The sequence below is a fragment of the Lethenteron reissneri genome, chromosome 51, assembly GCF_015708825.2.
Source record: "Lethenteron reissneri isolate LAM-NWPU_2019-01 chromosome 51, ASM1570882v1, whole genome shotgun sequence".
NCBI classification, from domain to species: domain Eukaryota; kingdom Metazoa; phylum Chordata; class Hyperoartia; order Petromyzontiformes; family Petromyzontidae; genus Lethenteron; species Lethenteron reissneri.
In genome coordinates, this window is record NC_083829.1 from 10833900 (window position 1) to 10851992 (window position 18093).

General features: G+C 47.8%; 1 protein-coding gene across 8 annotated transcripts in view; it reads left to right on the plus strand.

Annotated features, from left to right (window-relative positions):
- Positions 1-18093, plus strand: part of LOC133355618 (uncharacterized) — a 180150-nt gene that overhangs the window by 29004 nt on the left and 133053 nt on the right. For 6 of the 8 annotated variants that reach the window (XM_061572973.1, XM_061572972.1, XM_061572975.1 and 3 more), the window contains exon 4: positions 3740-3810. The exons of 1 other annotated variant lie outside the window; for it this stretch is intronic. In XM_061572973.1, the coding sequence (XP_061428957.1) occupies positions 3740-3810 (71 nt within the window). Of the gene's footprint in view, positions 1-3739; positions 3811-17982; positions 18025-18093 lie in introns of those variants that run through there. One more of the 8 variants, XM_061572976.1, reaches the window with a different exon arrangement.

Sequence of the window (18093 nt, forward strand, 5' to 3'; positions counted from 1 at the left end):
TGGCCACCAGTCCCTTCGCACTCACAACTGATACCCCTGTCATTACCTCCCGTGGCCACCAGTCCCATCGCACTCACAACTGATACCCCTGTCATTACCTCCCGTGGCCACCAGTCCCATCGCACTCACAACTGATACCCCTGTCATTTCCTCCCGTGGCCACCAGTCCCTTCGCACTCACAACTGATACCCCTGCCATTACCTCCCGTGGCCACTAGTACATTTGCACTGCAGGCTGACTCCCCTGTCATTACCTCCCGTGGCCACTAGTCCCCTCACACCGCATGCAGGCTCTATTGTCATTACAATTACAACCAGCATCATCAGGCGACCACCAGATTGGTGTGGAAATCCTCCTGTTTTGACCCTTAAATGGAGGGGTCGATGTGATGACGTCCGTTGTGAGTCCAACTTGTTTGAAGAGCGGGGGGATTTAATCACATTCCTGCGGAGGGAGCTGGTAGGAACTTTGGGTCCACTCAGCCTCAAATTAGTACCTGGAGCAATGTGCGTTTTGCCGGGCAACCGCCTTCGTACGTGCTGCTCGCTTAACAGCATTTAACCCAACAGTCTGTTCAAGGCTATACGGGGGCTGTTAGCCTTTACCTAACTTTGACAAATACGTGCGTTGGGTGTGCATTTATGTATTATGCGTGCGCATTCTTTGCACACGTCATCGCGCGCTCGTGGTGTGCAGCTACGTGGGCGCTTATGTGTGCGTTTCAAAACAGAAGTCCGTGCAAGACAACCTCAAAGCTAATTAGGCTAATGCTTGTCGGGGAGGAAAGCTGACGTTTGAGCTGCACATCTGGATGCACTGCAGGGTTTTATTAGGAGCGAGGAGGCGCTTGGGAAGAGCCGTACAAAGTCAGCCATGTGGCGCTCTGCATCCCCCCCAATGTTACTTGAGTTTTAAATAATTTCTTGAGCGTTGGGCTTTAAATACCTTTGCGAGTTTTTTTTTCAGCCGCGTGTGCCGTGCACGTTCTTTTTTCACGCGAGGTTATTCGTTTGCATTCACGTTGCATTTCTTTGGGGTTTCAAGTAATATCTGTTTTATACTTGTATTTCACGTCTGCAACGTGCTTACATTGTGGGGTTAACTCCCGGGTGTGTGGTGGGGTGGGGGCTGGAGGTGCTTTCATATAAACCCATTCACTTGCGATTACACATATCCTCATTTAAATTATTAAACTATTTGTTATTTTACGAGGTAAGGCCCACCGAGCCACAGAGCTCTTTTTCAGAAGCGCTCCGGCCACCACAAATGACAGCTCAACGTACGACGCGGCTCATCACCACGTGGGAATTTCCAGCAGCCAAATACTCTTGACCGCGTGACGTCCATGCTAAATGTGGAGAGAGAAAAAAAAACCCAGAGGACCCTGGAGAAAAATCCACGCGACCACTGGGAGAACATGCGCACCCCAAATATACAGCAGGCGTCAGGGTCAATCAATCGATCTTTATTTTACGTGCCAATAACGCCCTCAATAAAGCCGTGCATCGGTGCACATCACGGCGCACGGGAACCGTACCGGGGGCACGGAGCAAGCGGAGTGGGAAAGAAACCCGTCACGACCGTGGGGCTAAAGGGTCGGGATCGAACCCACGATCTCCTGTACACCAGGCGAGGTAGTCAACATCTCCTAGCCACCGCGGCGCCCTCATCATCATAATTAGTCATCATCAGATTTGTGCTATCCACTGCTGGACAAAGACCTCTCCCTCCCACCCGCATCATCGCCATCCCTCACGGTCCTGCGGCGCATCATCCCATCTCGCTCCTGCAGCTGGGCTCATCTGCTCGTTGCCCGTGTACCGTCATGGCCACCGTGCCGGTCGTGCCGTTTGGCGCAGGGAGGGGTCTCCTCCCTCGGCCCATTCTCACCCACACCCAGTGACCTGTGTCCCTTGCCGAGCGAACTTTCTGCTGAGTCGACGCGATGCCTCGAATTTCTGTCTTGTTTTCTGCTCCGCCTGTTCTTCCTCCTGTGTGTATTTCCCAGCGTGCTTCGTAGCACACTTAAAAAAAATTTTGGTCAGTGTCCACGTTTCTAATCCGCACGTCATGATAGGTAGTGTGTTGCACACTTGACAATTAAATTTTGTTTGGCTCATAACGCAAAAAGGCTATTTTTAATTATAATATTGACTGAGAAAATCTACACGTTTTTTCCAAAACAAATTTACCTTCTTTTCCAAACAGGTAAAACAATTAGTCTTCTCTTATTCTGAAATAAGCAATAAATTGTCCATGTTTTCATTTTAAAATGTCTCTCTCATCTCTTTTTTTCTTTACTTACGCAGCGTAGAGAGAATTTGAAACTTTCAAACTCACATCTCGGACAATAACCTTTGCATTTCTACGGCGTTAAGTCTGGTATCTTGTCTTTCATATCAGCGCTGCTTATTGCCAACCTCGCATGAAAAAAACATTCGCCATTAACTCTTCCGATTGGTATCCTGAACGAGCTTCCAAGTTAGTCACCTCATCTGCGAACCTCGGATACAGAAATTCCTCCCAATAATTTTTTTGCAATGCTCCACCACGCTCTGAATCTGCGTCCACAGAACATTTTCACTTTCACATGAAGCCCTTCAGCGAGTTTTGGAGGCCACGTAATCGTAATCATCCGGTCCTGCTGAGCGTTCATCCTCCCTGGGATGTTGCGGTGATGTCATAGTAACTCGGTTGCCATTGGCAACTAAATAAAGTGGTGATGTCATCGTTACTCGATTGCCATTGGCAACTAATGTAGCGGTGATGTCATTTTAACTCGAGGCAAAAGAGAGCCAGCGCTGTAATTGGGATGGAGAAAAAAATACTGTGCACAACCGCCTCAGCAGGCGTCTAAATGCTACATTTGCGGTCGCGTTAACGTTATTGCCCTTTTGTGAGCGGTTGTTGATGGAGGTGGTCTTAATGCGACGCGTTGCAATCTCGTCACCGGAGATTCCCGGCCACGTACGCTGTTGGTAATCTGCATTGTGACACTGGAGTAATCTTCCCTTCGGTACAATGCATTTACTACGTATTCACATTTGCACTCCCGTCGTTATTTTTGTGTATCGTTTGCCGTTATAACTCGCTGACCACCCGCGCCCCCATACTTGGAACCTGTTATGAAGAGCTTGGTGGCTCATCGGATTTCTCCTCCTGCAATCTCAAACAAAGATCCTGACTCTTGACGTTCAGCCCAATAAGCGAGGATTGGGTTGCGATGCGTGGGAAGGGAACGAGCGGGCAAGTGATACGGGCAGCAGCGCTTAAAGATGCCCGGGGCCGCCTCGGGGTTTATTCAAAATCTCGGCAGTCGCTCGGCAACCGCGCCCTGCCCTCCGCAAGACGGGTGACGATTCTCTCTGAGCCCCTAGGTCGACTCGGCATCAAATGAGTACCCGGTGCGGTGTGTAAAACATCGCCTCTTGGGAGACAAAGGCGGCCTGGCGTGGTGCTGGCCACCCACCCCGTCGCGTGCAGTGCCGGCCTTCATAGGTGGCTCACTAATAGCACTTGCCCCAAAAGCATGTTAACGTTATATGGGGGGGGGGGAGGGGGATCTTTATCTTTGTGCGTTTGAGTAAAAGAGCGATGTATGTTGTGTTTGTGCATGCGTGTCCTGCATGCTGCATACTGTATATGAGCGCTGGTACAGAGCGTGGCTATATGGAGGTGGAGGGGTCTTTGCGTGCACGGGAACTCATCACACACACACATCTGTCTGCCTCTTTTCAGGATGCCTGCTCCGCTGAATGTCGCAAGAAGTCACATCAAAGATGTCCGTGTGAAGATCATAAAGGCCAGACGTGAGCACACGCACACTCACGTATTTGAATTTTTTTTCATTTGATTTTCGTCTTGAAAGACTCCCGACGGCACCCATTACCGCATTCACATCCACCGCAGAGCGAGAATGCGCTGGAGTCTGCACGTGGTCCGGCAGAAACGTACGAGAGTCTTTGGAAGGGCATTACTGTGCCTTCCCTTGGGTTGTAAAGATGCTGTAAGTGGCACAGCTTGAATGTCAGTTTTTTTTTCCTTAAGTGTTTATTAATGCACTTTGAAAGTCACAACCAAACTAGAGTAAACCCAAAAGGGCACTCCTGTTGACCCGTGCGTGTGCTGAATTCTTTGACTATGAGACCAGGTGCAGAAGGGGATCCTGGATGTGACCACCATTGCTGCACATTATCGAACTGCCAGCATTGTGAGCCCAAACGTGATATAAACAGAATCATTTTTAGAAGCAATATACAATAAAATTCGGATTTATCATTGTCATAATCACCATCATCATCAGCCATGGTCAATCCACTGCCAGATGGAGTGCCACGGAGGTGGGATGTTAACTACCTCACCTGGTATACAGGAAGTCATGAGTTCGATCCCAACCGTGATGCCTGTATAGTTAGAGTTTGCATGTTCTCCCCGTGCTGGCGTGGATTCTTCTCCAGGTCCTCGGGTTTTTACCTCCACATTTAGAATCAACGTGCATTTCGAGTATTTGTTTGATGTCAATTTTCACACGATAAGCCACTTTGTTGAGCATTTGTGGCCTGGTTGCTCTTGAAAATAAGCTGTATAGTGAAGTGGGCTATATAGTTCCTTAAACGTGTACTTTCCTATGTAATGGACGAGTAAGAAATCTATATCAATCTAGGGTATTGTGTGCTAATTTCATGGGCCGCATGAAATTTGGAGTTAAAAGAAGCTCACAAACAAACACCATGTCAAAGGCCCAACACAGAAGATCCCTCTGGGTTTGATCTTCCACGAAGCTCATGGTCCACCCTAAACCGCATCCACTGCACAAACCATGGCAGATGCGCAGATACCTGATGATGCACAAATGGAATATGTAAACTCTCCAGCGTGCGACTGGTCATCCAGAACAGACTGTACAACGTACACAATGCCCCGATCCACAAATACGAAGGGGGCGTCACAGCGATACACTCCGCTGTTTGTGAAATTGAAGTTGTTGCGCTGCATCTACATGAGCCATATGGCAGGAGAAGAAGATGGTCCACATTTCCTGAATTGGGAGGAAAGCACAAACACGTCAGATATAAAATTGCCGGATTTCTGTGCACAATCTGGGAGTGAGCGCTTGGCCAAAGGTCCCCACTGACTAGACGGAGGATGAAATGAGTACTTGTTGAGGGATTGCCTGAGATTGACTCAGCATGAAGGAGCATCAACCATCACGCATGACTCGGGTCATCCTCGCAGCGGCTTTTGGCTCGGCCATCTTACAAAGACGGTGACCGCATCGCGTAGCTTTCAGATGCGCTTCTGCGGCCGTCTGGAACGCTCTTCCGATATTTGGAAGCCACTGGGAGCTATGCACTTTTAAATCATCTACATTGACAAATTCACTTCTTTAGAACTGCTTTTTGTCTTTAGTTTGTTATCCTTCGCCGTTGCCTCCAATGAGCACGGTTGGCTGTGCACGGTGCGGAGCAAGTTCATCGCACACCCGCACGTGATGTGCCCATTGAGGCAAGGGTGATCATTCATTAGAGTGGGGTTCACTGTAACCTCATTAACAATTGCATGCCAACATCACTTTTCACCAAGGTCTCAACATCATTTAATACACGAATCGTTTCTACCTTTCAGTGCCAGTTCATGAAATGAAAAAAAACTAACCTTTTACATGGTGCAGGTGGCTTTTACTGAGTGAAATTAATTTCTCAGGTCAAAGGGTTAAAGGCACACTTCCTGCACCGTTGAAGCAATAAAGCAATTATCAAAGAGGCCGACGATTCAAGAATGATTATCCCGCAATGGGTAATGCATATCGAAATGGCTATCGCCCGCCAAAACAGCTGGGAGTTGATAAAAGAGGCGAGCGAAACACTTGCAAAGTGTGCGCTTCTAGCCAAATGTACAATTGCAATGCTGCGCACACCGTATTAGTCTCCGCTATCCTGTCATCTTGTGCATCTCATGTTCTTGCAAGCAAGCCTACTCTCTTAGTGAGATATATCTCTCGTGTTTCCATCCTTGCTGTACGTTTGTTTCCCTTTGTACAAGATGGATACAGGTCGAGGGCGCGCGGTTTCTTGCACTATAAACGTAGTCCGTTCTTCAGTCTCACAAGTAACGTCTACATGGTGATTTAAAGACGTCAAATAAATGTTCGGCATACCGCCTGTAGCCCAGTTGTGGTTGGGATATCGCACAAATGTTGTTAAATTCTCTTCCCGTGGGCGTCGAGGGGTTCTTCAGAGACAAACATGGAGACATATTCTTAGGTTTTTTAGGTAAAGTCACGTAGGTAAAACATTTTAATTAATACAAGTAAAATACAGATGCAGCTATCGTGCTGTGACGGTTCAACCTGAAGATGGAAGCTTGTGTTGCCTCCGAAACGTCGTGATTTTTATTTTATTTTTTATTTTACTTTTATTAATTTAAATTTTTTACCTACGTGACTTTACCGAAAAAACCTAAGAATATGAATCCTTGCAGTCACGAAAGCTTTAAATCTAGAAACATGGAGACACAACGACAGCAACAGCTGCCATTTACCACTAAGTGCCAGTGACGTCACCGCAGCGCTTGTGCCAGGCTCGGTGCAGCTTGAGGCCACGCGAAGTGTCAAAGGCTCTGCTGCTATGAGGTAATGGGTCAGACTAAGATGACTGGCAGAGGCACCGCCTGTGCTCCCTACTGTGTCAACATACACACAACAAAGACATTCACAGAGACTTGGAGACACACAAAAGTCACAGATAAATAGACAAAGTGGCACGGAGACAGGCAGACGCACCCTTTGCTTTTCTGTAAAGGAGCTTGGGCAGGACTTGTCGCTGGCCACTGACACCTACAGTTGAGAGACTCGCTTACATCTCGCACCTACACATTTGTGCATCTCCGTGTCTGTGTGTCTTATGTGTGTGTGCGTGTCTCCTTGCCTTCGTACATTTAAACCTTGTTAATTCAACACACATGGGGCTCTGGCCATGCCGAATTATCCAGTATTCCCAATTATGTGCAATGATACTCCCCAGTGACTCCTCCTGCCCTAATAAAAAAAAAAATCGAAATTCGTTTTCTAAAAATGATTTTCCAAAAAAAGTAACACCATCATCGTTGATCCTCTTGTGTACTTTTTTAAGCTGCTAGGGTCTTCCAAGGTTAAGGCGCGCTTCCTAATCTTCTCCCGGCCTTTGTTGATGTCGTAAAAGGTGCTTGATTTCATGTCAAACTCTTCACACACCATACGCATTGACACACGCCCTGCATCAATTCTATCCAAAACTTTGGATTTGTCTCGCAGACTCAGGGATTTATACTTCACTCCCTTTCTATTACTTCTTGATGTAGGCGGTGACGACATTTCTGAGAGGGTTGGCTTGCACAGAGCGTATAAGCAAAGTCAAGTCCAAAGCGACGACGAGTCTGTACCGACACTCACCACGTGCGCCACCACCAGACCGAGTCGTTGTTCTGGTCGTAGCGCGCGGCGTCGCTCCACGTGTCTGTCCAGAAATTGGACCATTCGGTACGGCAGTTCGGCTCACGGCGAATTAGACACATTCTTGCGGAGGGAGCTGGTAGGAACGTTGGGTTGCTCGGTCAATGGCCTGCAGGGTCAACGGCGGCGTGGTGTATTCCGCAAATATGGCCGACTGTGAGGGAGGGCACAAGCCGGCGTGAGTCGGTTAAACGTTTAAGGGCACCACGGGGTGACCAGCCCCTTCCCACCCAGCCTCATCCCTCCCCACCAGCCCCTCCTCACCCTCCCCTCCCCACCCAGCCCCTCCCCACCCTCCCCACCCAGCCCCTTCCCACCCTCCCCTCTCCACCCAGCCCCACCCCTCCCATTTTTGTATGCACGACGGACGGACAGTATAATCCCCTGTGGGCTGGCGTAACCAGGAGGTTCCTACCAGTATAATATGCCGTATATATGCTGAAAGCGCAGCCTTGCCGAATTTTCCCCGATCACGAGTGATCAAATACCAAAATGACGAGATTTTACTGTGTATCTGTCGTTACACGGGGGGATACGGAGACCGAAACGTGTCTCGTTTTTCACTTGTGTGCAAACGGAGGATTTCAGCGATCCCTGATGCGCTATGAAAACTCCCCATTATTGACGGCTTTTTTTTTCTTCTCTTCACGCACAATATGCGCGTTTAGGCATGGCAAATTTATCCAATTAGCCACGGGGTTATCCAGAATGTTTTACCCCGTGGATAAGTGGAGTAGCATTGTGGATAACCCACCGCAGATAATAGAATCTGCAATATCGGTCCCTCCATATCACCATGGGCTCGTATGGCGAGTTTTCCTGTGCTCTTAATTTATTTTTCCTAATTAAAAGTTCATTCCGTATTAAAATGTACGTGATGATTGTCATTTCGAAGAAAGCATTGGTAAAAGTAATCCAGTAAATTTATCTGAGACAAATATTGTATTATACATTACGTTCCTTTCGGTCATTAAAAACGGATTACTTTTAAAAGTTACCCTCTCCCAGACATCGCTTTATTATTCATTCATCCCCGAGACCAGCAAAGCAATTAGAAAGTAATGCGTCTGCATGATGGGCGCACTGCAGTGGCGAGATGTTAACTACTTCGCCAGGTATACAGGAGGCCGTGGGTTCGATCCCGACCCTGACGCCTGCTGCTGTATATTTGGAGTTTGCGGTGTCTCTCTCATAATCATCACGGTGGCTAGGAGATGTTAACTACTTCGCCTGGTATACAGGAGGTCGTGGGTTAGATCCCGACCCTGACGCCTGCTGTATATTTCTCTCTCCCCGTGGTCGTGAGGATTTTTTCTCCGGGTCTTCCGGTTTTCCCCTCCACATTTAGAAACACGCGTTTAGATGATTTGGCTGCTATAAATGTCCACGTGATGAGCCTCTTTGTTGAGCTGTCATTTGTGGCCAGGTGGCTTCTGGAAAAGCGCTACGTAGCTCAGTGGGGCCTTACCTGGTAAATAAAAAAAATAGTTTATAGTTTAGTTTATAGTTTATTATGGCTTGAAATAAACATATAATATTTTCATAGGCTCCTTGTAAACATGCCCACATATGGCACACGTGGAAGTGATTTGCTGCCATCTTCATTATAGCACTCCCTTGTAACTAAGCTTACGTACGTACTAAGCTAATGTTTTGGCCATTACTCCATATTTAGAGCAGAGCATGAACAATATTTGGAATTTATGTGACATGCGTACTGTGTGTGTATATTTATATCAGTTTTTTTATTATCCCACCTTAACAGTGCATTGCTTATATGAGTGCACATAAAACGAAAGTGCAATTGTAGATGCAAGCGAAGCGTTGCATCGTATAGGCGTTTCATCCTTGTTATTATACACTCGACGTGTTGACATCAACTGACGGCCGTCCGTACCGTGTTTGGGGTGGTAATGTGTTTTTACTTTCACAGAGATTTGTACGGTCAATTCAAAGTTCTTTAAGTGGCAGTTGCATGGCACACAGATGGGCGAGGCTCGAAATTTTACCGCCGCGTTGAAGAAAAAAATAATTACCCTCGGATTTTTCATCGCCGGAGCTTCAGCCGTTGGGACGTAAAAACTGGAATATTGGAACCGGCGATGCAAGCGACGGACGGACGGAAATTAATTCAGAAAATGTGTGGCCGAGCGGAGATGCCCGCGACGTCGCGAAGCCAGCATGCACGCGGGGTGTGTTTATTCTGCTGCTCCAGCTGGGGACTGTTGAATCACTTTCTGCCAGCAGGGTTCACAACAGCACCACCACTACCACCACCTCGGTGGCGTTGCCGGCCCTAGCGGCGTGGAAGCGACGGGCAGTCCAGCGCCGCCACTTCACATTCGGGGGCACGTACAATCTCACGGCCGCCCTCCCGCCCCCTTTTCTTTAAGATCTGCCGATGGTGCCCTTCTGTGTAAACCTCGATGATAATAATACTTTAATTTTATATAGCGTCATTCATGCGACTAGGGTCCAATAACGCTGCACGTTAATTATATATGAGGAACAAATCCCGTGTACAGCCACTACCGAGCAAATGAAAACCCTACCACGATTAAACAAATTTTTTTAAATAAATAGCACGATCCGACATTCACTGTGTCATTGTTAATATATTTACATCGTGACTAAAAAACACGTAATTTTCACAATGGTAAATATCTTTGTTCCTCTCTGACACTATTATTTTTCCACCTGGTTCCTTCTATATTATCTATAAACTACGTAAACAATTTTTTTTTTTTTACCAGGTAAGGCCCACTGAGCTGCATCGCTGTTTTTCAGGCGTGACGAGCCACAGCTGATAGCCCCGTGAAGTGGCTTATCATGTGGATATTTAAAGCAGTAGTCAAATACTCTCAACGTATGTTTCTAAACGTGGAGGGAAAAACCGGAGGACCCGGAGAAAAATCCACGTGACCACGGGAAGAACATGCAAACTCCACATGTACAGGCGTCAGGGTCACACAGGGTAGTTAATATCTCGCCACCATGGCACCTTGAGACTTTGTAAAAAAAAAAAGGCGAGTAATGAGTCCAGATCATTATTTGTGTTATTATGAGCGGGTGTAGTAGAGTATGCCGGCATTCTCCCGGCTTGGAGGATTGGCGTAGGGTGGTGTCATGGGGGGATCATAAGCGTGAGGTTTCTGACCTTCCTGCGCAGAGATTTTGGTATTGTTTCCTTGGACGTGTTTGGGGTTTCTCCGAGTACCTGGCAGTAGATCAGCAAGAGGGAAAAAGCAACGGGAAAAAAATGATAAACAGGTTTGAAAATATTTTGTAGAGGCACGCTCATTACACACAAAGTGCTTGCCACAAATGAACCACAATACCTTGCTGATCTCATCAACCATCATCGCGTCGAACAGCTACGTTCACCGCATTGCGCGCTTTCAGATGCACTTCTACAGCCGTCTGGAACGCTCTTCCTTCCATTACTAGGAAGCCGCTAGAGCTATGCACTTTTACATCTAAATTGAAAACCCATTTCTTTCGAACGGCGTCTAGTATGTTGTCCTTCCCCCGCACCTCCAACGAGGGCGGTTGGCTACGTACAATGCGAAAGTTCAATATACATACGTAGAGGGGCGCTAGGGAATTAAGGGGGTGAAGGAAACATCCAGCAATGCGGCTAAAATATTTCCCGGGGCTACTCCACTCAAGGCGGTAGGGTGCTGGGCGAGAGGCCGAGGCAAATGAATGACATCCATTTAAAATATCTCTCTGTCAACACTTTAATGCAGATGGGAACGTTTTGCACGGTGCACGGGCTTTAATGGGAAACCAACGTCAACATTTTCATAAAGCCATCGCTGGGTTTTTGTAGACGTTGACGTTTCGGGGGTGGATTTCTACGTGACTGACTCACTCCGTCCATACACCGCTGCAGTGATTTGCAAAAAATATAGAGTAATAAAAAGTACATTGTTTTTGATTAGAGCAGTGGGAAGGACTGTGCGCATTTCTAACGTTGACATTTACCATCATCAGTTTATAAAAACAATATATACAGTCTTGTCAACGTGTAACTCGCACAGAGAACGACTCGGAGTAACGAGGAGGAATCGCAGACGAGAGGGAATGCGAGCACGCGGTGAGCAGGTGCCAACGATTGCCCAAGCTCTGCGGTCCCCTTTATATCCAGGTGTTGTCGCCAATTGAATGAGTCTTTACACCTAGGAGGAAACCGGAGCGCCCGGAGGAAACCCATGCGTGCGAGGGGGGAACACGCTATCTCAAACAACGTCTGTGCGATCCATCAACCCTCCCCGCCGACTGCACAGCGCTCAACTTACAGGCGCGTGCGCCGCCACTGACCCGATTGAAATCCGGCTCATCGATTCAATATAACGCGAAGCCTCGTGTGGCTCCCATGCAGCCGGCGAGCGTTCACTGCGGGGACCTCGAACACCTGGAATCGGTGACTGGCGGCAGATGTTCGGCATCCCATCCTGGAGTCTCATCCAGTTTTGGAACAGACTTTGAAACGAAGCCGTCTCTGAGCAATCAGCGTGGCACATTCGCGATGAGCTGGGCTCGGGAGAGTGCACGATAACACGCTCACACTTCCATATTTTAGCGTAACTTTTTTTTTTCCAGCAGCGTGCAGAGGAGGGGGAAGTGTTACTGATGATTGCAAATTACAAACCAGAGTTATTATAATAATCATGAGAAGAAGAATGCGAAAAAAAGTAATTTCGGTTGGCTGGACGCAGCAGGTGTAGAATTCCATGCTTATGTGGAGCGGCGCCGCGATAATTGCTGTGAGTACGTTTCGTGCACCCGAGGTGTTCAGACAAACGTCACGGCCTCGTGCGCAGCATGATAACGATGGCCCAGCTACGACTGGGCAACTATGAAGCCATCGTGATGGTGTGACATTGCTCGTAGGTTTACCGAGTCCGCCTCTGCAGATTTGTTCCGTAAAGAAGCACTTTGGCAAGCGAACCGGTCTGTTCGCCTGAAGTGAGTGTAGCCCTAAACGTACTTATGGATTAATGAAGGGGATCAGGCCACAATCCTTTGATTGCAACTAATGGTTGTTCCACATTACAGTGTTTGGCGGGCTGCTGTTATAGTTTATTGAGAAATACAAAAAGACAAACACACAATTCCTAAATGCCGATAGAACATTCAGCGTGAGTGGTAATCGGTGGGAATTTCAAAATCCATTAAAATGAAGCAAAAATAGATATTACAAGATATTGCGGCCTTCAGAATTTAGTTCTTAAGCCAGGTTTGACTTTATCATCGGCGAACGATTTTGTAGATTTTTTTTTCCGACAAGGCAGCCTTGGATGTATTTTTGCAAAGAAGGGATTAGGGGGTTCATAAAAGATCAAACATACTGGGCCTGTCTAATCTATGATGGATCTATTGAGGCCCCTTGTGCAGACAGGTCCACTTTAGAGCTCTATTAGGAAACACGGAGAGTAACCCAAATTGGCCTAGATTTCCTTTTTTAGCCTCCCTCCATTATGAACAGCTGTTAACTATTAATGCTGGTAATCTTAAGGCTTTGGAGGCCTGGAAATTATGAGCACGGTTGGCTACGTACGGTGCGAAATAAATTAAACGTACATACATACAAACCCGCCGGCAGATGACGATGCCGTTTTGGCATGGGAGGCATTTGCACCGACGGACGCTATGAACACACGTGCTGATCTATTGGAGTTAATTCTCTGATGTGGAAAAAACAACCCATCACAGCATCGGGCATGGCAGCCCAGCATTGACAATAAACGTGGCACTTAGGCACACTATGGGTGTACAAAATGAAGTGATACTCCAGTCGTAATAAGAGACCCCCATCGGCATAACGTTAGGGTGACTTGGAAGGTAATTCGTTAACGTTGCTAATCTTACATGTGAGAGAAATATGTGCATCGATCAGAGGGTTTGCTCTATTTAACAATGCCGTTGTACATGTCGATGTGTGTGTGCGCATGTAGTGGGGAGTGGTGGCGTAGCGGTTTGCGCTACGCTGCGCTTCGAACCTGGCCACCCGAGTTCGATTCCCGCTCACGGCCAACACCGGTGAAGATTATTTGAACCGGTCCTGGGCCTCCCCTAGGTCGACTCGGCCTCAAATGAGTACCTGGTGCGGTGTGTAATAACATTGACACTGGGGAGACAAAGGCGGCCGGGCACTGTTGCTGGCCACTCACCCCCCGTGTGTCATGCCGGCCTTCATAGGTGCTACTCGCTAACAGCACTTGCCCCAACAGTCTGTTAAGGTTATACGGGGGATCTTTGTACTTTTTAATGAACTATAATCACAATTATGGGTGATGAAATTAACTAATTGACTTCTGTTTTATATATTACTAAAATATAAATTAGTATGTGAGCTCGATGGCCTATAATTTAACCTTATGTTAATTCGCATTTGTTATAGCAAGCAAACTCGGTTGGAGCTTCTGGGTCTCACCACCGCTCCTGTTTGTGTAAACAAACACTCTTGGGTATGACTGATGTTATTGGCGAGCGCACTCCCTCCAAATTGATGGTTGCTGTCGGCAGAAAACAAATACATAATTGGATAAACCAATAACAGCCCACAATCAAACCGCTTTGATTGTCTCACAAATGTGTTGATGCCGCTATATTCGACATTAGACACCAAATTCAAGTTTTACGAGCCGGGCGGCGCTGCCAACGCTGCCAACGCTGCCGCACGCGGCTGCTGCCTGTAATCCAGCGCTGTGGAGGCAGCAGCGAGGGTTGGTGGATCACCACATGCACACGTGGGCTGTCCAGAAGGTGCCGTATACCGCTGCTAGCCGGGAGAAGGCAGCGCGGCAAGAATGTGGACTCCCCATCTGTTCCACCCGTGTTTCCCCCTCGCGCAGCGTGGGTTTTCTCCGCTTGCATCGGTTTCCTCCCACGCGTCAGCACCCGTTACTTGGTCGGAAACACCTTCACATATAGAGGACCGCAGAGCTTTGGCAGTTGTCGGCACCGACTCACTGCGTGACTGCTGCGGCTGCCTTCCTGCTCATCTGTGGTTCCTCCTCGCGCCTCCAGAGTCGTCCTCTCTCTGCGAGAGCGAGCGAACGCTGTGCGGAGCGTTCCAAGTTGGAATTATTTATTATTGTAGTTATGTAAATTTATAATAATGATGAGCATGGCTCTATGCTGATATACGTGGGGAAAGGCTTTGATTTTTGCCACGATGTTAATTTTAACTTAAATATTTGACGTATTTATGGGGGACCGCGGTGGCGAGATGTTAACTACCTCGCCTGTTATTCAGGAGGTCGTGGGTTCGGTGCCGACCCTGACACCTGTATATTTGGAGTTTGCATGTTCTCCCCGTGGTCACGTGCATTTTACTCTAGGTCCTCCGGTTTTTCCCTCCACATTCATGATCATGCGTTTGAAGTATTTGGCTGCGATGAATCTCCACATGATAAGCCACTTCGTTGAGCTATCACTTGTGGGCAGGTCACTTCTGAAAGAAAGCTATATTGCTCCTTGCGCCTTTCCCGGTAAAATTAAAATAGTTTGTTTTTTAGTTCATGTATTCCACTCATTATGAGTGAGGAGTGTTATGGTGGCACAGTGGTTATGACACTGTGCTGCGAACCTGGTACCTCGCGTTCAATTTGCCAGCCACGGCTAGTATCAGTTACGAGCGATATCTCCGACCGACACCGATCTGCACTGACCAGCGTGGAGAAGTACGGCCAAACACCTTGTGCGGTGGTTGTCATCCAGCATTGCATTGAAAAAGAGTTGTAAATTTTTATCTTGTTATAAGTATCTGTGCAGTTTTGCTGTATTTCAAATCGTAGGCATACAAGTGCGAAATAAATTATACTGTGCAAAGCAATGCACTGTGATGGAATAATTTATCCAGTCAGCACTTATACCAAACCTTGTGCACTTGGTTATTAAAATGATTTGTTGAGGCAGCAAAATAAAATTTTCGTGTTTACAAAACACTCTTGCCACTTTGGAAATTGACTTTTTGTTGCTCTGGCAAAACCGCCACACCATGCTGATACGAACTAGGAAAGTGAAACCAGCCCGACAGTGCCTTGCTTGCTCAATGACTACCATTCACCATTCACGTAGAAGCCTCACAGATGTACGGATCAAAGTTCGTTTTTATTTCCCCCAAAAAATGTTAGCTTGTAACATGAAGTAGTCTTTCTGTTTACCGTGCAAAGCTTCGTCTGAATATCAAGGCTCAGATGGAGCAGGGATAGGGCCACGCTTGGGGTGCCTGGCCAATCCATGGACACTCTGGAGGAAACGGAGCGCATAATTGGGTAACAAAATATCCATACGGATAATGTCAGCATCCTTATTGCGCCGCCATCTACTCGTCACTTCTCTGCTCTGTCGGTTAGGTGTGTCGCTTACGTGGTGATCTTATAAATAATAGAAATAACAACGTGCTATTTCGAACCACTGTCACAGTGCAAGCGCTATCACGAAGGAGGCGCTGTGTTTTATCCACGGCCTGCAGTGGTCTCACAGGAGGTGGGGGACAATGTTGCCGTGCGTGCACTCCTAATTGAGTAATTTTGCGGCCCATCTTTCGAATTTAGTAAAAAAAAAAAAATTCTTGTGACACCGGCTCCGGATGACTTCCTCCTCGCGCTTTCCCAACCTGCGCCCGTCGGGGTTTGCCGCCGCCTGTGAAGCAGACGGTGCGTTGCGGTGTTTCGTGGTCAACGCTCCCCCGCAGTGTTAACCAGGGTAGCCTGCCGCACCCGAACCCGCCGCAGAGCTCTGCAGCTGGCTTCAGTTGCAACGAGCTGCTGTGGCTGCCCGCACGTTCATTTCCTGTGTACTGGCGTTCACACCTCAGCAATCGGTGGCGCCTTGTGTGGCATGCGCTGTGATGGACGCACGCGGCGTCTCCGTCGCAGCTATGCGGAGCTGCTATTGTTTGGTGTGTAGAAAGGCTCATTGAATGGACACCACTGGAAGCACGAATGCCGTCTCACCGCAGAGATGTGCCCCGTCACTCTGCTGTCAGTTGCGGGGGGCACTTCCGATGATGGAATGAGCCTCTTGCAACGGATGCGTGCAGAGTAATTGGTATGCAAATATTGAAGATGGGTACATAGATCACCCTCTTTTGGTGATGGATCGCGCACGATACGTTCCACATTGCGACAGCGTGGAATGAAGAGTGAGTGGAGTCTTTCATTATGCGTGCGATGCCACACGGCGTCAGTCATGGGCACGTCGGCACATTTAGCAAAGGGGGCCGCCGTTGTGTCGCGCACAGCGTGAGGAAGAGGAGACGTATCCCAGTGACATTTGTTGTCCCTCGGTATATGAGGCCTCCCACCGACTTTGACGACGTTCGCTTTGGGTGGGGTTTTTTTGGCCACACATGACCTCAAAAGACGACGATTTTGATCCCATTGAAAATGATGGCCCTTTGTTTTTGCACGCGTCGAGCGCACGTTACGTCACGGCGCACTGAGAGCTGTGGGATCCAGTGCCCGAAACTCTGCGAGGTTAAAATAAAATAAAAAATCCGCACAGATAGATTCGGGTATCCATTTAGCATTTCTGCCATCTCATGGTCACCTCACAGCACATTATAATTGCACTCATGATAATGGTAATGGATGGAATCCGTTCGATTCGGCAATCACGCCTTCGCAATACTTGGTTAAAGGTGGACAACACCGCACGTTTCATTCACGAGACGTAATTGGGGCTAATTTTGACAATTGAATTGCGCTAATCGGGCCCGCGAGCACCCATTCAGAATTGTATTTATACTGCAGGAGGAATCCGATGAGCTATAAAGCTCTTTTTCACAGATGCCCAGTAGGAGCGCGTCAGAAATTTACAACAACAACCAATGCAAAAGCACGGCAGGAGTGAGAAGTATAGGAAAGGTAAGAAAATGTTTACCTATTTTTATTTTACTAGGTAAGGCCCACTGAGCTATGAGCTTTTTTCCGGAAGCGACCCGGCCACAAATGATAGCTCAACGAAGTGGCTTATCACACGCCAATTTAATGCAGCCAAATACTGTAAAATAATTGAAACTGTAAAATAATTTAAAAAGTTCGTGCCTTTCTCTATCCGCCTGTGTTACAGAATACGAACGCTGGGAGTGTATAAGTGGTGTCTCGTGCAAACGGAACTTTACGTTTCGCCCCGCAGCCCGTCACACGCCCTCAAGGACACGACGCACTTTTTGGAGGCTCCCAAATGTTTCCATTGTCAATTTCCTAACAGAAACAAAAAAAGTCTCGCCAAAGTTGTTGAAACTGAATTTTTTGTTGGACGAATTCAAGATGTCATTAGGCGTACGGCCCCCCTCCCCCCCCCCCCCCCCCCGTGGTTTTGCAACGCCAAGCCAACACGAAACGTGGATGCAGCCGGAACGGCGCGCACGTGCGCAGCCAGGCTTCAACTAAGACTTTTAATCACGGCTTGTCCCTCAGGAACGAGCCACCAACGATTGCAGTCAGCCGAAGAGGGCGGTGGTGGGGGGGAAGAAGCCACTTACCTCTGGATTTGCAAAGCCTCACTGGGATGCCAGGTGCGGCCAACAGAGTTAATTGAAATCTGAGTGAGGCTGTTGCCGTGCAATTTACGTTAACTTTCGCCG